Here is a 20,651-nt window from a genome sequence, read left to right on the forward strand (position 1 = left end):
TGTCTTTCTAGTTGAGCCCCTGGTATCAACTCTTTTTAACCTCTCCCTCCCACCCTCGTGAATCCTTGATCAATTATATATTATGGTTGTTATTTTGAGCATATATTTTAATTTGAGTCTTCCCCTATCCCCCTCAAGCCCTGCCAAAATAAAAAATAACAGTGACATAGTGTTCACAGATATGGTTCAAGGCTATGGTGGCTTGAAGTTGTTTCCAAAGAAGACCCTTGGATGCCACTCTTACTGCTGGGCATGGGTGCTGCCTGCCTAAACAAATGCTGAAGACTTTAGCTCTTTTTCTATAAAAGAAAAAAGTCTTTGGCTCTCTTGTTAACGAAATCAGCCATCTCAGTTGGTCTTTCGTAAAAGTGAGAGACGCCCTGGTGGCACTCCCGACTCATTCACAATGCTATGATTTTTTTTTTTTTTTGGTCTTTGATGCCTGATTACCTCATCCCTTCGACACCTTGTGATCTCACAGGCTGGTGTGCTACTTCCATGTGGGCTTTGTTGTTTCTCAGATGGCCACTTGTGTATCTTCCAGCCTATAGGACCCCAGATTCTATATCTTTTGACAGCCAGGCTCCATCAGCTTTGTTGACCACATTTGCTTATGCACCCGCTTTGTCTTCAGCAGTTATGTCGGAAAGGTGAACATCATGGAATGCCAATTTAATAGAACAAAGTATTCTTGCATTGATGGAGTACTTGAGTGTAGGCCTCAATGTCCATCTGCTCCCTTAATACTAAACCTATAAATATATGCACATAAATCTATCTCCCAATCTTTATATATAAATATATTTACATATGTTCATGCTTGTATTTAGATCTCTATAAATGCCCTTTTCCCCCCAGCTCTTTCCTCTATTTCCTTTGACTTTCCTCTTATCCCACTATTATGCTCAGCCATCATTTGGGTTGCAGTAATTCCTCTAGGTTACATTACCCTTGATCACATCCTACCAGGCTTCCTACACCCTCCTTGCTATTGATTTGGATCACTTGTTGTTCCCTTGTCCCTTGGTTTGGTAACACCACTACCTATCCTCCCACCTCCCCTTCTCCCATGACCCACTGGAACTAAGGTCCCATAGTTTTCTCCTTCAGATTGTTCATCCTTCCTATCTTACTTAGACATACCTGCAGATATAATAACATGCACTGAAACAAGACAGAGCAAAACCAAGCAACAAAAGAAAACAAAACAACAAAAAGTCAATGACAAAAAATATCAAACAAGAAACCCAACAACAACAACAAAGAAGTAAACCTTGTAGTTAGTTCGAGGACTGTTTGGTCGGGTCTGATGGGGTGCCAAACCCTGGCCCCAAAGTCTATTTTTGGTATTCCCTGAGGATAGTTGAGTGTTTTTATCAGGGTCAAAGGCCTTTTTTCTGTCAGTTGATAGGAATGTGTGGTTCTTTTCCTTTGTTTTATATTTGTGATAGGTTACATTGGTTGTTGTTCTAACATTGAAGATGGTGTGAATCGCACTTGATGTATTATTTTTTTGATATGTTGTTGAATTCCGCTGGCTAGGATTTTGTTGGGAATTTTAACCTCTATGTTAAGATGAATGTTTGTCTGTTTTTTAGTGTTGTCTTTGCTTGGTTTTGTTAAGAGGTTTCTGCCTACTTCATAAAATAAATTCCGTAGCATTCTATTCTCTATTCTGAAATAATGTGGCTACAATTGTTGTTTGCTCTTCTCTGAATGTTTGATAGAATTTGTCAATGAAGCCATCTGGTCTGGACTTTTTAATTTTATTGGGAGTTTTTAATGACCTGATCAGTGTCTTCTTTTGGTACGGATCTGTATTCCCCATTGCATGGACTTTGGCATTGAGGTAAAAATTATTTGCCCACGGGTAGCACTTCTGGATTCATGATTCTGTTTTGTTGGTCTGTGTGTCTGTGTGTTTTCAAATTTGAGTGAGTACAGTGTTTCATAAAACCTTTCCTGTTGAGTAGAGAAGGAAATCATCCATGTCAGAAATACTTGACCGTAGATAGATTTTCTTAGAATTCTCAGTTCTATTCCATTTTATATTTGTGTCTATCCTTGTACCAGTACCAGGCTGTTTTGATTATTATATAATTGTGGTATGTTTTGAAATCAGGAAGTGTGAGTCTTCCCACTCTATTTTTCAAGATTGCTCTGGCAGTTTGGCACCCATTGGCATTTCATACATATTTGATGATTGACTTTTCCATTTCTGCCAAGAAGGCTGTTGGAATTTTGATAGAGATTCCATTGAATTTATAGAATGCTTTGAATCTTATGTTAATAATATCAAACCTTATAGGTCAGGAATACAAAATATCTTCCATCTATTTAGGAATTCTTTACTTCTAATTTTATTTAATAGTTTATGTTGTACAAGTCTTTGACCTTCCTAGTTATGTTTATTCTTTTAGGTGCTATTGTGAATGGTATTGTTTCCTTACCTTCTTTCTTATATAGCTCATTGGTTATAAAAATGTAAGTCACTTTGTCAAAATATATATTAGCTCTGATAGCTTTCTTGTGGAGTTTTTAAGGTTTTCAGTATATAAGATTGTGTCATGTGCAAAGAGGCAACACAAATCTGTGATTAATATTTTCAAATAAAATATACACATGTACATACACATATTAGATCACTGGATGACACAAGTGGCTAACTGTTGACGAGTAATGGAAACTTCCCACAGAGGCCCTGAAGGACAGGCCTGGCCACCTGCTTCTCAGAAGCCTTGGAAGCCTTTTGGAGTAGATCTCTGTGTGCACAAGGTCACCGTGAATCAGATGAACCAAACTGCAACTAGCAACTACACCCACAGTCTCTCTTACTGCCGTCGAGTCAATTCTGACTCACCGCGAACCCTGGCAGACAGGGCAGAACTGCAGCTGTAGGTTTCCAAGACTGTGACTGTGTACAGAAGTAGAAGCCTCATGTTTCTCCTGAGGGCCGGCCAGTGATTTAGAACTACTGACCTGCAGTTAGCAGTTTGTAATCACAAACATAATGGAGGTCTTTCAAAAGTTTGTGAAAAATAGTGGATTTGAACTCTTGGCCCTGTGATTAGTAGCTGAATGCTTAACGCATCGTGCCACAAAGAGTCCTTGGAACTAAAGTAGCAGTAATTTTTGACTGACTGTGTGTGTGTGTGTGTGTGTGTGTGTGTGTGTGTGTTGCTACGTGGTCTTCTAAAAATATGGAAATAGCGGTATTTTCCATTCACTTTGAAAAAGTGTGTGTGGTTCATAGACTATTTGGTTAGCAGTTGATTTTTGCAGTTTGAATTGTTATTCTATTACCCCTTTGCCCTATATTGTTTGACAGGATCTCAGGTTTGAATGGTGTATACTGTTTTCTTGTCTTTGATGAATAAGTTTTCTCTTTGCTCTGGCCTTGAACAGTTTGACTTAAGTGTGCTTAAGTGTGCCTTTTTTTAATTCTACTGGAGGTCCATTGAACTGATTGGACTTATAGCATCATGTTTTTCATCTAATAGGAAGTTTTTGTCTTGTTTCTTCAAATTTGAAAGTACTAAAAGTTCTTGGAAAAGTTCCATTTTCTTTCTATTCCATTTTCCCACAAATTTTTAGAAATTTCCATTACACTGTTTTATTAGTGTTTTGTATACTCTCTAGCCCCCTCCCTTTGGTGGGACTCCTCTAAAAAGTATGTTCTTAATCTGCCCCCAATAGCTCTAAGATTTGTTTATTTTCTGCAATCTTTTCTCTCTGTTATTTAGATTGGTTAATTTTTATTGCCCTTTCTTCATTTCACTCATTCCTTCTTCTGCCACCTCACATTTGCCTTTGAGTCTAGTGAACATTTCATTTTAATGAGGTCACCTTTCAACCCTTTTGTTGCGTTTTCTTCTTGTTAAATTTATTTATAAGTCTACTCTGTTGAGTTTTCACCATTCTTTCTTTTAATTTTTACGCCTACTTTCTTCTTGTGCGATTAAAAGTACATTTACAGTATCTTGTAATTCTCGCTAAATCTAACTTCTTGCAACACTCATGTATTATTATTTTTTAAGTATTAGTAACTCTTTTGCATGCCTTACATATTTTTACTTTACACTGAGCACTTTAGGGAAACTCGTAATTCTGCTATGTATACCTCCCAAAGAAAAGTTTTTTATTTTGACCAAATCTGTGAATCAATCTCTTCAGCATTGTTTAGCTGCTGATATCTCTTCTCTCTCCTTTTTAATCTTGGCTTTGTATTTGTTTTCTGTGTACAAACTTAAGTTAATATTTAACCAAAGAATGATCAGCGAATGTACACATATGCCTTTAACTTGTAAGAGTTCCACGCTAGTGACGGGTCTGTGTGGGTTGGAGTGCATAGTCACCAGGACATGTCGATGGCCTGGGCACCTACTAGTCTGCTGTCTATAGTCTTCCATCCAGCTGGGGATACGAGCTTATCTAGCCACCTATGCCTACCCACTTCTCTAAATCCTGTGGTCAATCCTGAATGTTGAACTGAAGCTAGCAGAGCGGAGCCTTCCTGTTGGTTTGTTGATGAAATGGCCACTTAGCCAACAGCTTTCAGGCGCCCTCTGGCCATATATAGTGAGGGAGCTCCTGACATTGATGGCTTGTTCCAGCCTGGTTGAATGACGATTTTGTCCAGCTTTATATTTGTAGTTACCTTTTGGGCAGAGGTTTTGTGTCTTAGCTTATACACATGCATGAGGGGTATCTCCACATACACTTGTCAGATAGTTTTATTCCCTTTTTTGCTTAAATGCTTTGCTGCATTCCCTTTCAAGTTTGTTTGTTTTTCTATGCTAGACCCATGGGCAGCACAGTGGGTTATTGACTTGACGGAGATGGGTTTAGAACTATGGAATGAGAAATTTGATTTTGTTTTATTGTTTTCAAAAAGTTAAGAATCTTTGTTCTATTTTATACTACTGTGTTTGCTATAGTTCCCATTATAGCTAGTCCATTAGCTTCTTCACCTGTAAAATGGCCACAAAGTAGTTCTTCCCTCAGAGTATTTTGGGAAGATTAAATGAATTAACTTAAGCACTTAATATGGCGTTTAAAAATACCAAGAATTAACCTCATTGCCCTTGAGTTGATTGAGACTCATAGTCACAGTGTAGACAAGAGTAGAACCGTTCCGTAGTGTTTCTGAGACTCGATCTCCATGGGAGCAGACAGCCCTCTCTTTCTCCTGTGGACAGGGCTGCACCACCAGGTATGTGATATTTGCCGTTTTCTTCATTAAAATTACTTTTCAGTTTGCTATTCTTTGACAATTAAATTTCTAAATTCTTGGAGATATATATCACTTGGTTTAGCCCATGTTGACTACCTTCCTTCATCAATGTTATTATTAAGTATCTCAACTAAATAGTATGCAGTTGAATTTGTATCCTGTTGCCATGTTTTTGTGTTGATGGAATTTTACTATACTGCATTAGGTGGTGAGCTTCATTTTCTCCAAATTGGAGGAACCTGTGATGATATTGATGAAGCTGATATACTAGTGGATGGCTCCCTTTCTAAAGGAGTAGAACCCACTTCAGAAGGTTCCAAACCTTTGTCAAATCCTTCAAGTCCTGGCATTTCAGGTACAATGTGAAAATTTTAAATTATGACTTAAATGTAAATTATTGTGATGTTAAACGTTTTCTGAGACACTATATGATAGATAGTAAGCATTATTCCTATTTTTATAATCAACTTTGATTTTATAACATTTTATAATTTTTTGATTACAAAGAGACTTATTATTATGTATTATTTATCATAATTTTTCCAATAGTTGGAAGATATTATGAATGTTAACATGAAGAAAGGTCCTCAGCTTGTGTCCTTAGTATCACTTGGTCTAGTTAGGGAGTGGGGGAAAGATAGGAGAGATTTGAGTTAGTATTAAGTAAGTATAAAGTCAAGAATGACTGGAATATATAAGCTTAAAAAATGTTCTTTAGTGAGATAGGTATATTCGGACTCTCTTTTCTCCCTCCAGAATGAGCAAGTAGGTTTTTTTTTCTGTTTCTCTTGTCTGGTCTTCCAACCCCCTAGTTCTATACTACCCTCCAGAGCTGTTACTCAAAAGAAGGAATGATAGCATCATTTTCCAAAGTCTTTACGTACTTTGTGGACTAATGTGAAACAAATCTAGCTTTCCCCCCTTAATTTCCAGTCATAGTTTAAATTTTTTTCGGTATGCCATTTGGTTTGATACTCTTTCCATTTAATGCTAGTCTAGAACTGTTAGTCTAGAAAGCTGCCTCGTCCCTTGCTTGTTATGCCTGTTCTCTCTGGTTGCATAGACTGGCCATGTTTTTACTCTTGACACTTAAACTACATTTTTACCCCCCTAAAGTCTAGCCTATTTTTGAAAAGTTTATTAAATTCCAAAAGTATTCTAAGTATAAATAATTCATAGGGGCAGCAGAGCTATAACATCCTGGGTATTGTTAGGCTGTAATCATTTCTGGCCTTTACCCATTAGATGTTAGTAGGGTGACAGTTTGCCCCTTCCTTTTATCATGAATTCAAGTAGTTTCAGATATCAGTAATGAGGGGAGGGGAGGCGGAGGGCGGCAAAATCTACTCCCTTCTCTCTGCCTCCACTGTTGACCGCTGTTTTGTATACTAGCTGTGCAAATCCTCAAGGTTTGTCTCTATTTGTTAGTTATATTAGATCGGCTTTAAAAGTTAGCACGTGGAGTATTTTTGTTTTATTAGCTTTTGGTAAATGGTTAAGAATTTTCAGGTTAAGTCCATAAAAATACCTTTGAACAATGGAAAAAGGCATTAGTTATAAAGAAAAGCCCATTTTCCTAAAAGAAAGGATATTTTTCCATGCTGTTAAAAGTTTTCTAAAAATATTTAATACTGTTTTTAGTAATGAGATTTAAATTATCTTTTAGTGTAAGACTTTACATATAGCAAGGATTAATATGATTTAAAATAGAGTTGTAATTTTAAAGAACTTGGATTTGGTGGGAAAAAAGATGATAAGCTAAGCGTAACAGATTGCAAAAAAAAAACAAAACAGATTGCATGTGTTAGTCTTTTAAAAACTTTTATTAATTTTAACAAGACAGTAGCTTCTCATGTTAGACATTTCACAGATAAATTTATAAAAGAAAACTAATCTGCCTGAAGCAGGTTTTTCACCTTCAGATACTATGTATACAAAATATTCTTAACTACAACAAAGTAGAAAATATACTGTATAATATTTTAACTTGTAAGCTTTTATTTGGTATAATTGTACCTTTTTTGGTTTTAGGGTTAATTTTTATAGATTGTAAAAGGGCAGATGTTACATGTTTGGGTGTTTTGCATTAACTGTAAAAATAACTAAATTTTAACTACTCGTTTAATGTAGTAAATTTGACTTATATTTTATTACCATAATTGCCCTTATTAATTTAGTGTTAGTTAACCATCGACAGGCATCTTCTAAGGGATTGGATATGAGTTCCTCCAATAGGAAGTATGTTTTACAAAATATAAAATATTTAAGGTGGGTTTTCTTCTGTACCTATTACGAAGTCATAATACTTGATCCTACTTTCCTAGTTTTCAGATATAATTGACTAAACATACTTATGACTTCAAGCTAATTATTCTTTTTTTTTTTTAAACTTTCCCAAATACTACATCTAATAACATAAAGGAGTTGAACTGTTGGTGGACCAGCCATTCACCCTTGACATCTTAACATCTTTAGTAGAGCTGACCCGCTTTGAGACTCTAACGCCACGATTTTCAGCTACTGTTCCTCCATGCTGGGTTGAAGTTCAACAAGAACAGCAGCAAAGAAGACATCCCCAGCATTTACATCAGCAACACCATGGAGATGCTGCTCAGCACACTAGAACTTGGAAACTACAGACTGATGGGTAAATTGTTTTACTAAGATATTTAATTTTAAATAATAACGATTTGCTAGAGAAAACAATTATTAGATATCTACTCTTAAATTTGGCATGTCAATGGCTCCTTTGTTATTTTGTCATGTTGACTGTAGAAATAGCTGTGTACCTATACTTAGTTGTAGGATAAAATAGGGTAATCTATCATTTGTATGAGTTTGGTTTATTTATCAGATAACAAATTATTTAATGTTTAATTGCTTATAGGCACAAGTAATTTGGCTCTGGCGGAATTTATAGTCTAGTGAACTCAAATTTATACAAGGAGGCTTCAAACATTTGGTAGAAATACCCATTTTCTTTCAGCTCTATTTTTCCATGAACTTTTTGAACTGGTAGTATGTTATTTGGTTATAATTGCTGTATAGAATGTTAAAACAATAGCCATATAGTAGTTGTGTGTGTGTGAGAGAGCGAGAGAGAGAGCGTGCGAGAGAGCGAATAACATAGAGAATGAAACAAAAGTTGGAAATGTATGTGATATTTTTTATACAAGAAGTCAAAGTAAGACCCCTATGAAGAAATTAATTTGGGCACAATAATAAGTACCTAAATTCTGAGAAATATGTTTTATGAATTCTGAGAAGAGCAAGATAGACCAGTGATGTCAGTGAGAATGTGAAAAATAGGCGGCGCGGTCACAGTTTGAGAGTGCATTTACAAGCCTGTGAGTGGGTTGGCAAGCTTTTAGAGCAGCGGTTCTCAACCTGAGTCACCCGATTCATAACAATAGCAAAATTACAGTTATGAAATAACAACAAAAACAATTTTTTGGTTGGGGGGGTCACCACAACATGAGGAACGGCATTAGGAAGGTTGAGAACCACTCTTTTAGAGGGTTTTGAATGAGTTATGTGATATATGATTTATATTTTAGGAGGATTACTGTGACTGTTCAGGTGAGAATAAAGTGGTTGCCATGGGAGACAGGAAACAAGAATTCTGGTCGTGATGCTACACGGTCGGTAATCAGGCAAAAAAGATTGCTTGGAGCATGATTATAGTGACCAACAAACCCCAGACTCCAGCCTCCCTGCCGTGGAGTTAGGCTGACTCAGTGCAAACCTGTCGGTCATGGTAGAATTGCTCCTCCCTAAGTTTCCAAGACTGTAACTAGCTCCTTCCTGGGATAGAAAGGGGGAGTGAAAAGAGTGGTCGGATTCTGGATAGACTTTGTAGGTAGAGGAGAGGGTCAAGAATGACTCTTAAGGTTCTGGCTTTAGCTCATTGAAAAGTAGAGTTTTCCATTACTGTGGTTAGACATGAGTAATCACGTAGTTTGCTTTTACTCACGATAAGGTTGAGGCATTTGAATATGAATCTAGAATTTAACAGAAGAGTGTAATTTGGAGATCTTTATTTCTCAGTGTTTAAAATTCATGAGGAGCAAGAATATTGTCATAAACAATTCTCAAGGCAGATTCCTAAAGTCAGGTCATTTGTTGCCCTCTGCGTTTAACCTGTGCATTGAGTGTGGCTTATCTTCTCTCCTAATCCCATCGATAAAGATAGAATTATGTTGGAGACTGCAAATCAAATAGTATGAAAGGTGATACCAATGATAATATGGTTTTGATTGAAGAAAGATTTTCTGCTATTTAGCATTTCCTCCCTTGTTTACAGCAACAGCTGGGATGAACATGTATTTGAACTAGTTCTACCGAAAGCCTGTATGGTTGGACATGTGGACTTCAAATTTGTTTTGAACTCAAACATCACCAATATTCCACAAATACAAGTGACACTTCTGAAAAATAAAGCCCCAGGCTTAGGGAAAGTCAATGGTAAGGATGGATCAAAACTTACATTTGAGTATCTTATTTTGTAGTGGTTTCTTAAATTATTAAAAAACAAAACATTTTTAACTTGGTTGTTTAAATTGACACTCCTCCCCACATCCCAGTGTTGTATGTCTGTCCTATTTGTGTGTGTGTGTGTGTGTGTGTGTGTGTGTGTGTGTGTGTGTGTGTGAGAGAGAGAGAGAGAGAGAGAGAGAGAGAGAGAGAGAGATTGATTTTATTTAGGACGTTCATTTAGATAGCATTTCAGAACTCTTTAGTCATGAATTTTTTTTTAATTGCATAAGCATGAATAGTTGGAACATGTTTCTTTGGAAGGCAGATTAGTTCTTTTGTGCATTAGTTTTGTCAACATAACTAGTCTTGGGATTTTTTCTTTCTAAACCTGAGACTTCACTATGAAAGAACTTGGTTAAAGAAGCTACCCATTCTTTGAAGGTTATGAATGAAACCCACTGTTTTATGTACAGTCAATAATATCTTTTTTTTGTTAAAAATCCAGAATTTGATATAACTGTTATTTAAACAGATTACACACATACACACAGTATTAGAACTAGATATTCTCAGTTCTTTATCCTTAATAGGTCAATTTCAGAGTAAAATATCCCCTTAATTTTGAACACTAGAGGTACAAACAATGAAACTTGAAACGTTCCCTGGGTAAAAATTTTACATGTTTATGCTGTATGTTTTGTGTGTGCATGCACGCGCACACGTGTTTTTGGATCAAGACAGATTCTGATTCCAGTGTAGGACTTAGGTATTGATGTTTTCAGAATCTCTGTTTAAGTGCTTGTAATGTGTAGGATAGGATAACTTGAGTGGGGTTCCCAGCAAATAATTGATTCAGATAGCATTTTGTTCCCATTAACAAAGTATTGGAAATAATTGATGGAATCTAATTTTCTTCTTTCCCTGAGAAAATTAGCAATTCTCAGTTTAAAGAACATTTTAGATTTTTAGGCACAAATTATTGATATTAAGTAAAATTAAGTTTACTAATATTTTTATCCTCTAGAAACAGCAGTAGATAGGCAGATCACCTTTCCTTTGTCTCCAGCTCTTACCATTGAAGTGGAACAAAATGGGAGACCGTCCTTGGTTGATTTGAATGAAGACATTCAGCACATGGATGTAGAGGAATCGCAGTGTGAGTTAATTATAGAGCTGTTGTCCCTGACAGTAAAAGGAGGAGTGACCTGAATGCACCATGTCGGGCAAAGGTTTCCTTGTGGCTTGCAGAACACAATTAAAAAATAACCTCTAATTTTGCTTTGGCATTATGCTTTAACTTTCAGCTCATCTTTGTGAACACAGCTGCACTAATTCTCTCGTTATTTAATTCCTTGGGCTTTGAAATCAAGTCAAGGTTTTATAATTTTTATGACAATCATGGTGAAATAAAAATATAGGACTAAAAACAATCTATTGAAAATAGTATATCAGATCATTGATTATATTTTATTAGCATGGCAATGAATTCTTATTCAAACACTTGTAAAAGATGGTGGTTTATGTGATGGTATTACATATAAATGGCATGGATATTTGCTTATTAAAGATTAAAATTTAAATTACAACTGAAGTGAGAATAATGTGTTTTTCCTTTTAGGTCTTAGACTGTGTCCATTTTTAGAAGATCATAAAGAAGATATACTTTGTGGGCCCGTGTGGCTTGCTAGTGGCCTTGATCTATCCGGACATGCTGGGATGTTGACCTTAACAAGTCCCAAACTTGTTAAAGGTGAAGTGATATGTTTTGCAAAAGTAGCATAAGTAATGCCACAATTACACACATATAAAAATATTTTAACTAATGTGAAAAAAGGTCAGATATTTTATTTCAGGCTTTCATTAGAAATAAGACATTTCTGGATAACTGAGTTTGTTTTCTGTCGTAACTACAGTGATACTAATGAGCTTACTTTCTGTTTTTGACATCTCAGTATTTTTTGAAAACTATAAATAAAATGAATGCAGGATTACTTAATGTGGTAAAACAGATGATCTGAGTAATGAGGTATTATTTTTGCTTTTCACATGTCTTCAGTGGGTTTATTGTCTGTAGCGATAAACTGAAAACAAACAACAAACCTCACTGCCATCAAATCGATGCTGACTTACAGCAACCCTGTGAGTTCCCAAGACTGTAACTTTGTATAGGATTAGAAAGTCCATCTTTCTCCTGAGGAGGGGCTGGTGGTTTCCAACAACCACATGTGTACATTTCATTGCAGACAAAGTACACATAGAGCTTTTATTTTGCTTTCTTGATTGCATCTCATTTATTTACTAAAGTCTTCAGACCCTATGATGCGTGTGCTAGGCTACCTAGTGAACAAAATAAATGATAACTCTACTCTGTTTTATTTTCTATTTTTTCCTACTCTGCTTTTGCTTAAAGTAGAAGTTAATTTTGCTCAGTGAGCTTGTGAATTTATATGAAATTTCAAATGTTGCTAAAGGCATATTTTTCTAGGAAAATCAGTAATGTATAAGCTTTAAATTTTCTTTATTTACTAGGATTTATATTTTTTATCACAGCCTCAAAAATCATCTTTGGAACTGGGGAAAATAACAGGTTTTTATCGAAGAATAGGAAGAGTGAGACAATAATTGCATGAAGAAATTTAGTAAAGAATACTAAAAATGGGGTTTCTTGTCATACGAGAGTGTAGGATTATGGAAAAGTTAACATGGTCAATAGTAGGTAAGCAGAGTAATGGAAAGCAACAGACATTTTTCAGCCACGGAAAGATTTAATACCTGTTAGGACAAAAGTAAAAATCCTTTGTGGCACAGTGATTACAGTGCTTTCTTGGTAATTGAAAGGCTGATAGTTTGAACCCACCAACTGCTCTGTGGGTTGAATTCATGGTGCTCTGCTTCCTTAAAGATTACGGATTTGGAAACCTTATGAAAGGGAGATTTGGCCTTTTTGTTTTAAGGCAATACATACTAATGAGTTGCTGGTGGGCAAATGTATTAAAGAGGGGATATTTTGCATTATGTGTCACTTGAGCCCTGGTGGTGCAGTTGGCTACCGGTTGGGCTGTTAAGCCACCAGCAGGGCTTTCTACTCTCGTAAAGAGTTACAGTTTTGGAAACCAGCACGGAGTCACTATGAGTCGGCCTTGGCTCAATGGCAGTGAGTTTAGTTTTGGGTTTTTGTATCGCGTACAAATGGGCTTCATAGAGCTTGAGGAAACATCTTTTAATTCCATTGTTCCTTGATCCTTATTAAGCCATCTTATATAATATTTCAATGTAGTTAAAACAGTATGCAGCATATGATGCTGATAATTGCTGTGTAAATTAAAATGATTAATTTTAAGTGAAAAAGTAATATTCTCAATATTAAACTGGTGTCTAGTGAGTGCTTTATTTATGCTAATTATAGTTATACATGTGTTGAGATATAAAAAGTCCCCTACCATTGAATTACATATTTATAACAGTCTAAAATTTCTACCTCAAGCTTTTTGTGTAATCCTCACAATTTTTGTTTTTGCTTTAAAAAAAAGCCCAACATGTATTTTGTTGAGTTAGTTATATAACTAGCCTTATGAAAATGAGAGGAAAAGTAGCTCTTTTGGTGATTCAATTATTTACCCTATTCTTGCCCACTTCCTAGGTATGGCAGGAGGAAAATACCGTTCTTTTTTAATCCACGTCAAAGCAGTGCATGAAAGAGGAGCAGATGAACTTTGCAATGGTGGCATACGGCCTGTATTAAGACTGCCGTCCCTAAAACCTCAGAGTAACAAGGGTTATTCACTTGCTTCACTCTTGGCAAAAGTTACAGCAGGCAAGGTATGAAAGAGTGTCAGTTTGAGCTTTAACAACAATGTAGTAAACTTTGTGGATGAAACTTGACACACTATTGGGACTAATCTGACCATTAATGTTTCATTCGCTGCATAGTATGTACTTTTGGGGGTGGTGAGCACGCGGGGGTGGGGTGGGGGGGGGCGGATCACATATATTGTTGTTAGGTACCATTGACTTGACTTTGACTCACAGGGACACCCGCCCCCATCCCCCGTGCAGCAGAAGAAAACGCTGCCCCATTCTGTGCCGTCCGTATACAGCCACGCAGTCAATCCATCTTGTTGAGGGCCTTTCTCTTTTTTGCTGCCCTTGCCCTATAGTGTGATGTCCTTTTCTAGGGACTGGTCTCTCCTGATAACATGTCTAAAGGACATGCCTCCAAGGAATATTTTGGGTGCATTTCTTCCAAGACAGATTTCTTTGTCCTTTTTGTAGTCCATGGTACTTTCAATATTCTTTGCCAGCATCATGATTCAAATACATGGATTCTTCTTTGGTCTTCATTTTTCAGTGTTTGACTTTCACATGAATATAAAAGGCCATTGAAAAACCCATGGCTTGGTAACCGGAAAAGCATGTCTTGCACTGTTCGGCGTCTTGAGTGGTCACTTTAACAAGCTCCAAATTGTGAAAAGCAGTTATTTTTCCCACTGTATATTTTTGAGACATTCAACTCTCACTGTCCTAGTTTTATTTTAATGTACTAAGTTATATAGCTATTATTTGACTGTTAATTTCATTTAAGCCTTGGGCTTCAGTTATTTAAAGTAAATTTAGGTGTAAAAAAGAAGGAAAAATGCTTTACAGGTGGGAGTTTGTCACCTATATCAACCTAAAGTTTGAGTAAGTACCTTTGTTACATAGAGCACAAGGTTACCACTTGTTACATCCGTCCAGCATAACATGGTTATACACCCTTAGGTTGACCTCACAAGAATGAAACTTTCCTATTCATTTTTAGTATTGTTTGTACAGAATATTGTCCTTAAGATTTTCATCAGTTCTTTGTCTAATTTTGAAACTCCATTTACAATGTAGTATGTTTTTGATGAAAAACCACAAAACAACATTTCAAGTGTTTTCCATGGTTTGTTGGGGAGATGATTGTAAAATAAACAATTTACAAACCAAGCAAACAAACAAACAAACAAAAAAGAAAAATCCATGGCTTGTGTCAGGGGCGTATCTTAGTTCTCAAAGTAACTTGCTTCCTTTAAAGAGGCCTTGTGCAGATTTAGCTGATGCACACATCTTTTGATCTTTGGACTGCTGCTTCCACAAGCACTGATTGTGATTCCAGGCAAGATGAGACCCTTGACAAGTTCAGTCTTCCCATTTATCATATTATCTGTATAGGTCCACTTGTTTGGATTTTTGTTGTCTTTACATTGAATTGTAAACTATACTGACGGGTGAAGTGCTTCAAGTCCTCCTCACTTGCAGCAAGCAAGGTGGTGTCATCTGCATATTCATGGTAGTTAATAAGCCTTCCTCCCATCCTGATGGCACATTCTTCTTCCTATAATCTCTGGTGATTACTCAGCCTACAGATTCAATAATATGATGAGCGCACCAGAACCCTTGACACACATAGACCGTGATTTTAAACCATGCATTATTCCCTTGTTCTGGTCCCACAACTTCGTATTCCATGTACAGGTTCTGCACGAGAGCAATGACGTATCCTGACATTCCCATTCTTCTCAAGGCTATCCATAGTTTGTTATGATCCACAGAGTTGAATGCCTTTGCATAAATGAAACACAAGTAAACATCTTTCTGGTATTCTCTTCTTCCATCCAGCAAAGATTCATCTAATGTCAGCAATGATCCTCAGCAAAATTTTATTTACTTTTATGTGATATCAGTGATCTTGTTCTATAATTTACCAATTAGGTCTCTTTTCTTTTTAATGGGTACAAATAGAGGTCTCTTCCAACCAACTAGTTGTCAACCAAATATCGTGTCATAGATATGTGAGTGCTTCATCTGCTTGTTATTCCTTTAATTCCTGGAGCCTGTGTTTTGGCTAATGCTTTCAGGGCAGCATGGACGTCTCGCTCATTTGCTACTTCATAAAAGGATGCAATGCCAACTAGTTCTTTTGGGTGCAGTCGTTCCTGTCTTCATGAATGATGTTCTTAATGTCATCGCATCGCTCATCAGATTTTCTTTCGTTAATGTTCAATGTGGTGAATTTATTTTTTAAATGGTGCAATAGACTCAAGGTCTTATTTTGGCTCTCATTGATTTGTTTTCATCTCCTTTAGCTTTGACCCAAGATTACACATGAGCAAGGTGATCTGTTTCACAATTGGCCTCTGTCCTGGTTTTAGCTGGTAGTAGTGAGCTTCTTCATTTTCTTATCCCACAGATGTAGTCACCTTGATTTCCTTTTATCCCAGCTGGAGAAGTTCATGTGTATAACTGCTGTTTGTGTTCTTGGAAAAGATGCTGTGAATAAGTCGTTTTGGCAAAATTCTGTCATGAGCTAGAGATCTAAGCATCGTTTCTGCTATCACGACCATATTTTTTATAACTTTCACATCCAATTGCCAGTAATTATTCAGTGCATCTTGATTTCATGTTTGATCAGTTTCAGGTGTGTGTGTATGCATACATATGTAAGTAGGAAGAAGACATTTTGAATTAACTTCTGGTGAATTCCTAAGCTTTGGGGTAATTGTGGTCTATTTGGTCTGATAGAGTTGATTATTTAAGGGAGCACATTACTAATAAATGATATTGTTTATATTTTAAGCCTTTCTATTTGGCTAAAAGGTGACCTGCAGAAACAGCTTCGTTTTCAAGTTCAGTGGTTGTTTTAGAATGATAATCTTTGGTGTTCCTGTAGTCTCTCTGTCCAGTAAATGTGGATTTTTTTTTTTAAGAAATTGAGTTTTATTCTAATTTGTTTTCTAGTTCTTTATGTTGTGTTCTTGCTCACAAAATGGTAGCTAGGTACCATGTAATTATTCTGGCTTTAGGTTAGAAAAGGCCAGAGTTCGTGTGGGTTATTAATCATAGCTAGTTTCTTATGTGAGTCTTGGTCTCTTTCGTTCTCTTTTGTGTGTTTTGGCTACTTGTAAACTTTTAAGACTCCACATGCTAATCTCCAAACTATGAAATAGAATGTTTTGTTGAGTTGTGTTATTCCAGTTGACTGATTTTTTTGTGGTTGCTAGTTTTGCATGGGTGAATGGTATTTGTTTGTTTTCACTCCCTAATGCCTAATGATCATTTCTTCATACATTTGCTGACAACCAGAATGTCCTCTCTGGTGAAATGTTTGTTCAAGTTCTAGATTCATTTTTCTCTTTGATTGTTTGTCTTTTTGTTAAGTTTTAAAATAGTTTTACGGATCCATCTTGTCAGATATATCATTTTCAGCAATTCCTTCATTCCTTAACTTCTCATGTTTAAGTCTTCTGATGAGTATAAGTATTTAAATTTGAGGTGATTTCATTGATCTTACTTATCTTCTTTGACCTGTGAATCTTCAGTTTTGTTAGTAGTCTATTTGTGGATATTTAGGAACCTTACTTTATGCTGCTGTGTTATCTTCTCAGAAGTTTATAGCTGATAACATTTAGATCTTCGGTCCATTTGAGTTAATTTTTGTTTATGGAATGTGATATTTTACAAATGGATATCCAATTTTGTTAGTACCATCTGTTAATTCTTTTTCCTTACTGAATGACCTTTGACCCTTGGAAGATCAGCTGCTTATAGATGCTGGTACTTCATAATTGTCTGATCTTGATTTTCCTGAACTCTGGAGATTGTGTTTCTATCCTCATAAGCAACAATGGAAACACCGTCAGTCTTAGATTTGTATGGGTCTACCGGTTTTTCAAATAACCTCCATGTACTTCATGTGATGCAGTCCTCAAAAATTATAGCAGTTGTTACTTTATCCATTTTTCATATCAGAAGTGAGAGAACCTTAGAGATTGTGAGTTGGCATAGTTCATATAGCTAGCTGGTAAGTGCTTTTAGTGGGAATTAATAGTTTTAAGACTTGGGTATTTTAAAAATCATTAATTATTTGATTATTGTCCTTAAAATAATGACTGCATCCCTCCTACAAGCTTTGGAAAATCAAGCATTCACTAAATTTGATTGTAAACACAATTGTTTTCATTTATGTTTTGATAGTCATAGTTTTTTATCCCCTTTTGAAGTTTTAATACTAAATTATTGTTAATTTTCCCCCATCCTATTGTTTGTATATGTTTAGGAAAAATCATCAAATGTTAAAAATGAAACTGCAAGCAGTACACGTAAATCTGAAAACCTCCGCGGCTGTGACCTGCTTCAAGAGGTCTCGGTGACAATCAGAAGATTTAAGAAAACTTCAATTGCTAAGGAAAGGTAACCTCAGTGACTTCTTTCTAGTCTTAAAATAATAAAAGCACAAAGGAAAAAGTCTACAATACATATCAACACACAAAAAAATGTAAAACTTGAACGTTTTTATTTGCTTTCTGTCAGTTTTCTAGTACTACTATAATAGAAAAATTCCCAAGTGAGTAGCTTTAATAAACAAATTGATTGACATTTAAGATGCTAGAAGTTTAACATAAGAGTGCTGACTTTCAAAAAATTTTACAAGTCAAATACTGTTTATATGCAATTCATAATCTTATATTAATGTCCTGGTGTTAGATGCAAAAGTCTATAGTCTGTTCATGATTTCATTTCCAAAATGAAATTCGTTGGGTTTATTATGCTGTGACTTAACAACCAGACTGATAGCTTTAGTCTCATGGTTCTGCCTTGGTTATCGATGCATTTGTCATTTTCTTTTTTGTAGAGTACAGCGCTGTGCCATGTTACAGTTTTCAGAATTTCACGAAAAGCTTCTTAGCACTCTATGCAGGAAAGCGGATGATGGCCAACTCACAGAGCATTCGCAGAGCCTGGTGTTGGATAGCCTCTGTTGGTTGGCTGGAGTACATTCAAATGGACCTGGAAGGTTAATGAAAGCTTTCACTGATATTGATGTTTGCATATTGAGTGTGTTAGTTAAGGTTAAAGACGAGTCTAAAATTCTGTTCTTGTTTTGCAGCTCAAAGGAGGGAAACGAGAGCCTACTTTCAAAAACACGAAAATGTCTTTCAGACATTGTGCGTGTTTGCTTCTTTGAGGCAGGACGAAGCATAGCCCATAAATGTGCCCGATTTCTAGCTTTGTGTATTAGGTTGGTGTAGTTTTATGTTGTAAACACTACGTAGATGCACCTATAATTTGGTGGATGGTACTTTTGGGGTATACTGTGTTCTTCCCCCCCTCCTTTTTGTGAATTACTGTTCTTTCATGAATGTTGGTGTTATTTCACGAATTTTTACATATAATGATAGTTATTGAGATTGAGATTTTTAAAAAAGATTTAAGCTCTAAGGCAAAATGTCCTATTAAATGTGTCTCTTAAGAAAACTTTTCTGTGCCAGTTAGAACTACTTATAGGAATTTGGTGAGGGGGTGGGGACCTGCCTTCACTTACATGCTTATTGTTCTAGATGTTTGGATCTCTCGGCTTGAAATCACATTCACTGTTATATCATAGTTTTAGCTTATTTTGACATTGTGCAGATCATTATTTCTAAACTTTTAAATCAGATTAGTTAGAAGGTAACAAAAAACTAGTGATCAATGTCACCTGTACCTGCTTCTTAGCCCTTTTCGCAAAGGGGGCTTCATGCAGTGCATAAGGAAATAGTACAAAGATCTTTGGTACAATCAGTACCTAATGTCTTTCTGTTTTACGTTTTGTATATGTTTTGTCGATTTTAAATTGAGTTTAGACATGAGTGATGTTTTAAAATTTCTTTGAAATTTTTTTCAGTAATGGCAAGTGTGACCCATGTCAACCAGGATTTGGATCTGTCCTGTTGAAGGCTTTACTTGATAATATGTCCTTTTTACCTGCAGCAGCAACTGGTGGTATGTGAAATCAATTCTATAACAAACAACTGTAGTCACCATAAATATCTCAAAAGTATACTTAACGATTATTTAGTGGAATATTTAAGTATTAAAATAAATTGAATTGGTTAATTATTGTAGTTCACAAAATATAATGCCGATAAGTACCAGGGAGATTACACAAATAAGTAAAACAATTTAGGCGTATGTGTTAAGTATATGTATTACATGATTGAAATGGATTCTGGCAAAGTTTTTTCACTTTTCATCTATTGTAAAATATTTGTCGAGTCACCTGAGAGTATTTGAATACCTGAATATCTAGATTTCACGTTTAGTTGAAATTCTTATTGTAAGATAGCACTTCAGGTTGGTACTCAGTAGTGTCAGTGTCCTCTTTGATCCTCCAAGGAGCTGTTCTACAAGACTTTGTTTTAGAAACAAAGTGTATCAGTGTTAATGTTATCTGAAGTTCTTTATGTTGGAGAAGAAAAATCTTGATGTTTTAATTTTTGCTCTTAGGTTCTGTTTATTGGTACTTTGTCTTACTGAACTATGTTAAAGATGAAGATTTGGCTGGGTGCAGCACAGCTTGTGCGTCTTTGCTTACTGCTGTCTCCAGACAATTACAAGACAGACTAACACCAATGGAGGCTTTACTTCAGACAAGGTGCTTTAATCTGTGTAATAACTAATAATGGGCCTGTTTGCATATTGTATCACCATGGACACATTTCTATACATATACACACATATATAGCATGTATGTGTGAGGAGTCAGCAGTTTGAAACCGCTAGCTCTTCCACTGGCTAAAAACTGGGGCTTTCTATTCCTGTACAAAGGGATATCCTCAGAAACCTGAATAGGCAGTTGTACTTTATTGTGGGACCGCTATGGATCTGAATCAATTCAGTGGCAGTAAGGGGCGGGTGTGTGGCTAATGTGTATGTGTGTAACATTACTTTTCTTCCAAAAAATTACTTATTTTATGCTATACTATTTCCCACATGATGTTTTTCTTTTCCTGTTTTCTCAGGAGAGGATACATTATATTTAAGTATTTAAACGTGGTATTCCTCGATAATGAAATAAGGGATTAAGTTGATCTATTTCTATTGTAACACATTTATAGGTAGAATTAGATAAATCACATAATTTTTCCAAAATTAAGAAATA

At 35.9% G+C, this 20,651-nt stretch overlaps 1 protein-coding gene across 12 annotated transcripts in view; it reads left to right on the forward strand.

Moving 5' to 3' along the window:
* Window positions 1-20,651, forward strand: part of BIRC6 (baculoviral IAP repeat containing 6) — a 224,499-nt gene that overhangs the window by 54,699 nt on the left and 149,149 nt on the right. For 7 of the 12 annotated variants that reach the window (XR_012780680.1, XM_075536116.1, XM_075536117.1 and 4 more), the window contains exons 11-21: window positions 5,439-5,588; window positions 7,655-7,880; window positions 9,537-9,697; window positions 10,734-10,865; window positions 11,328-11,459; window positions 13,350-13,528; window positions 17,787-17,920; window positions 18,363-18,524; window positions 18,618-18,749; window positions 19,395-19,492; window positions 19,997-20,144. Coding sequence is in view for 11 of the 12 variants with exons in the window: in XM_075536116.1 (XP_075392231.1) it covers window positions 5,439-5,588; window positions 7,655-7,880; window positions 9,537-9,697; window positions 10,734-10,865; window positions 11,328-11,459; window positions 13,350-13,528; window positions 17,787-17,920; window positions 18,363-18,524; window positions 18,618-18,749; window positions 19,395-19,492; window positions 19,997-20,144 (1,654 nt within the window). In the remaining variant the exon portion in view is untranslated. Of the gene's footprint in view, window positions 1-5,438; window positions 5,589-7,654; window positions 7,881-9,536; window positions 9,698-10,733; window positions 10,866-11,327; window positions 11,460-13,349; window positions 13,529-17,786; window positions 17,921-18,362; window positions 18,750-19,394; window positions 19,493-19,996; window positions 20,145-20,651 lie in introns of all 12 variants that reach the window. The other 5 variants (XM_075536120.1, XM_075536121.1, XM_075536122.1 and 2 more) reach the window with 2 other exon arrangements.

Source organism: Tenrec ecaudatus, chromosome 17 (assembly GCF_050624435.1).
Source record: "Tenrec ecaudatus isolate mTenEca1 chromosome 17, mTenEca1.hap1, whole genome shotgun sequence".
Taxonomy (NCBI): Eukaryota; Metazoa; Chordata; class Mammalia; order Afrosoricida; family Tenrecidae; genus Tenrec; species Tenrec ecaudatus.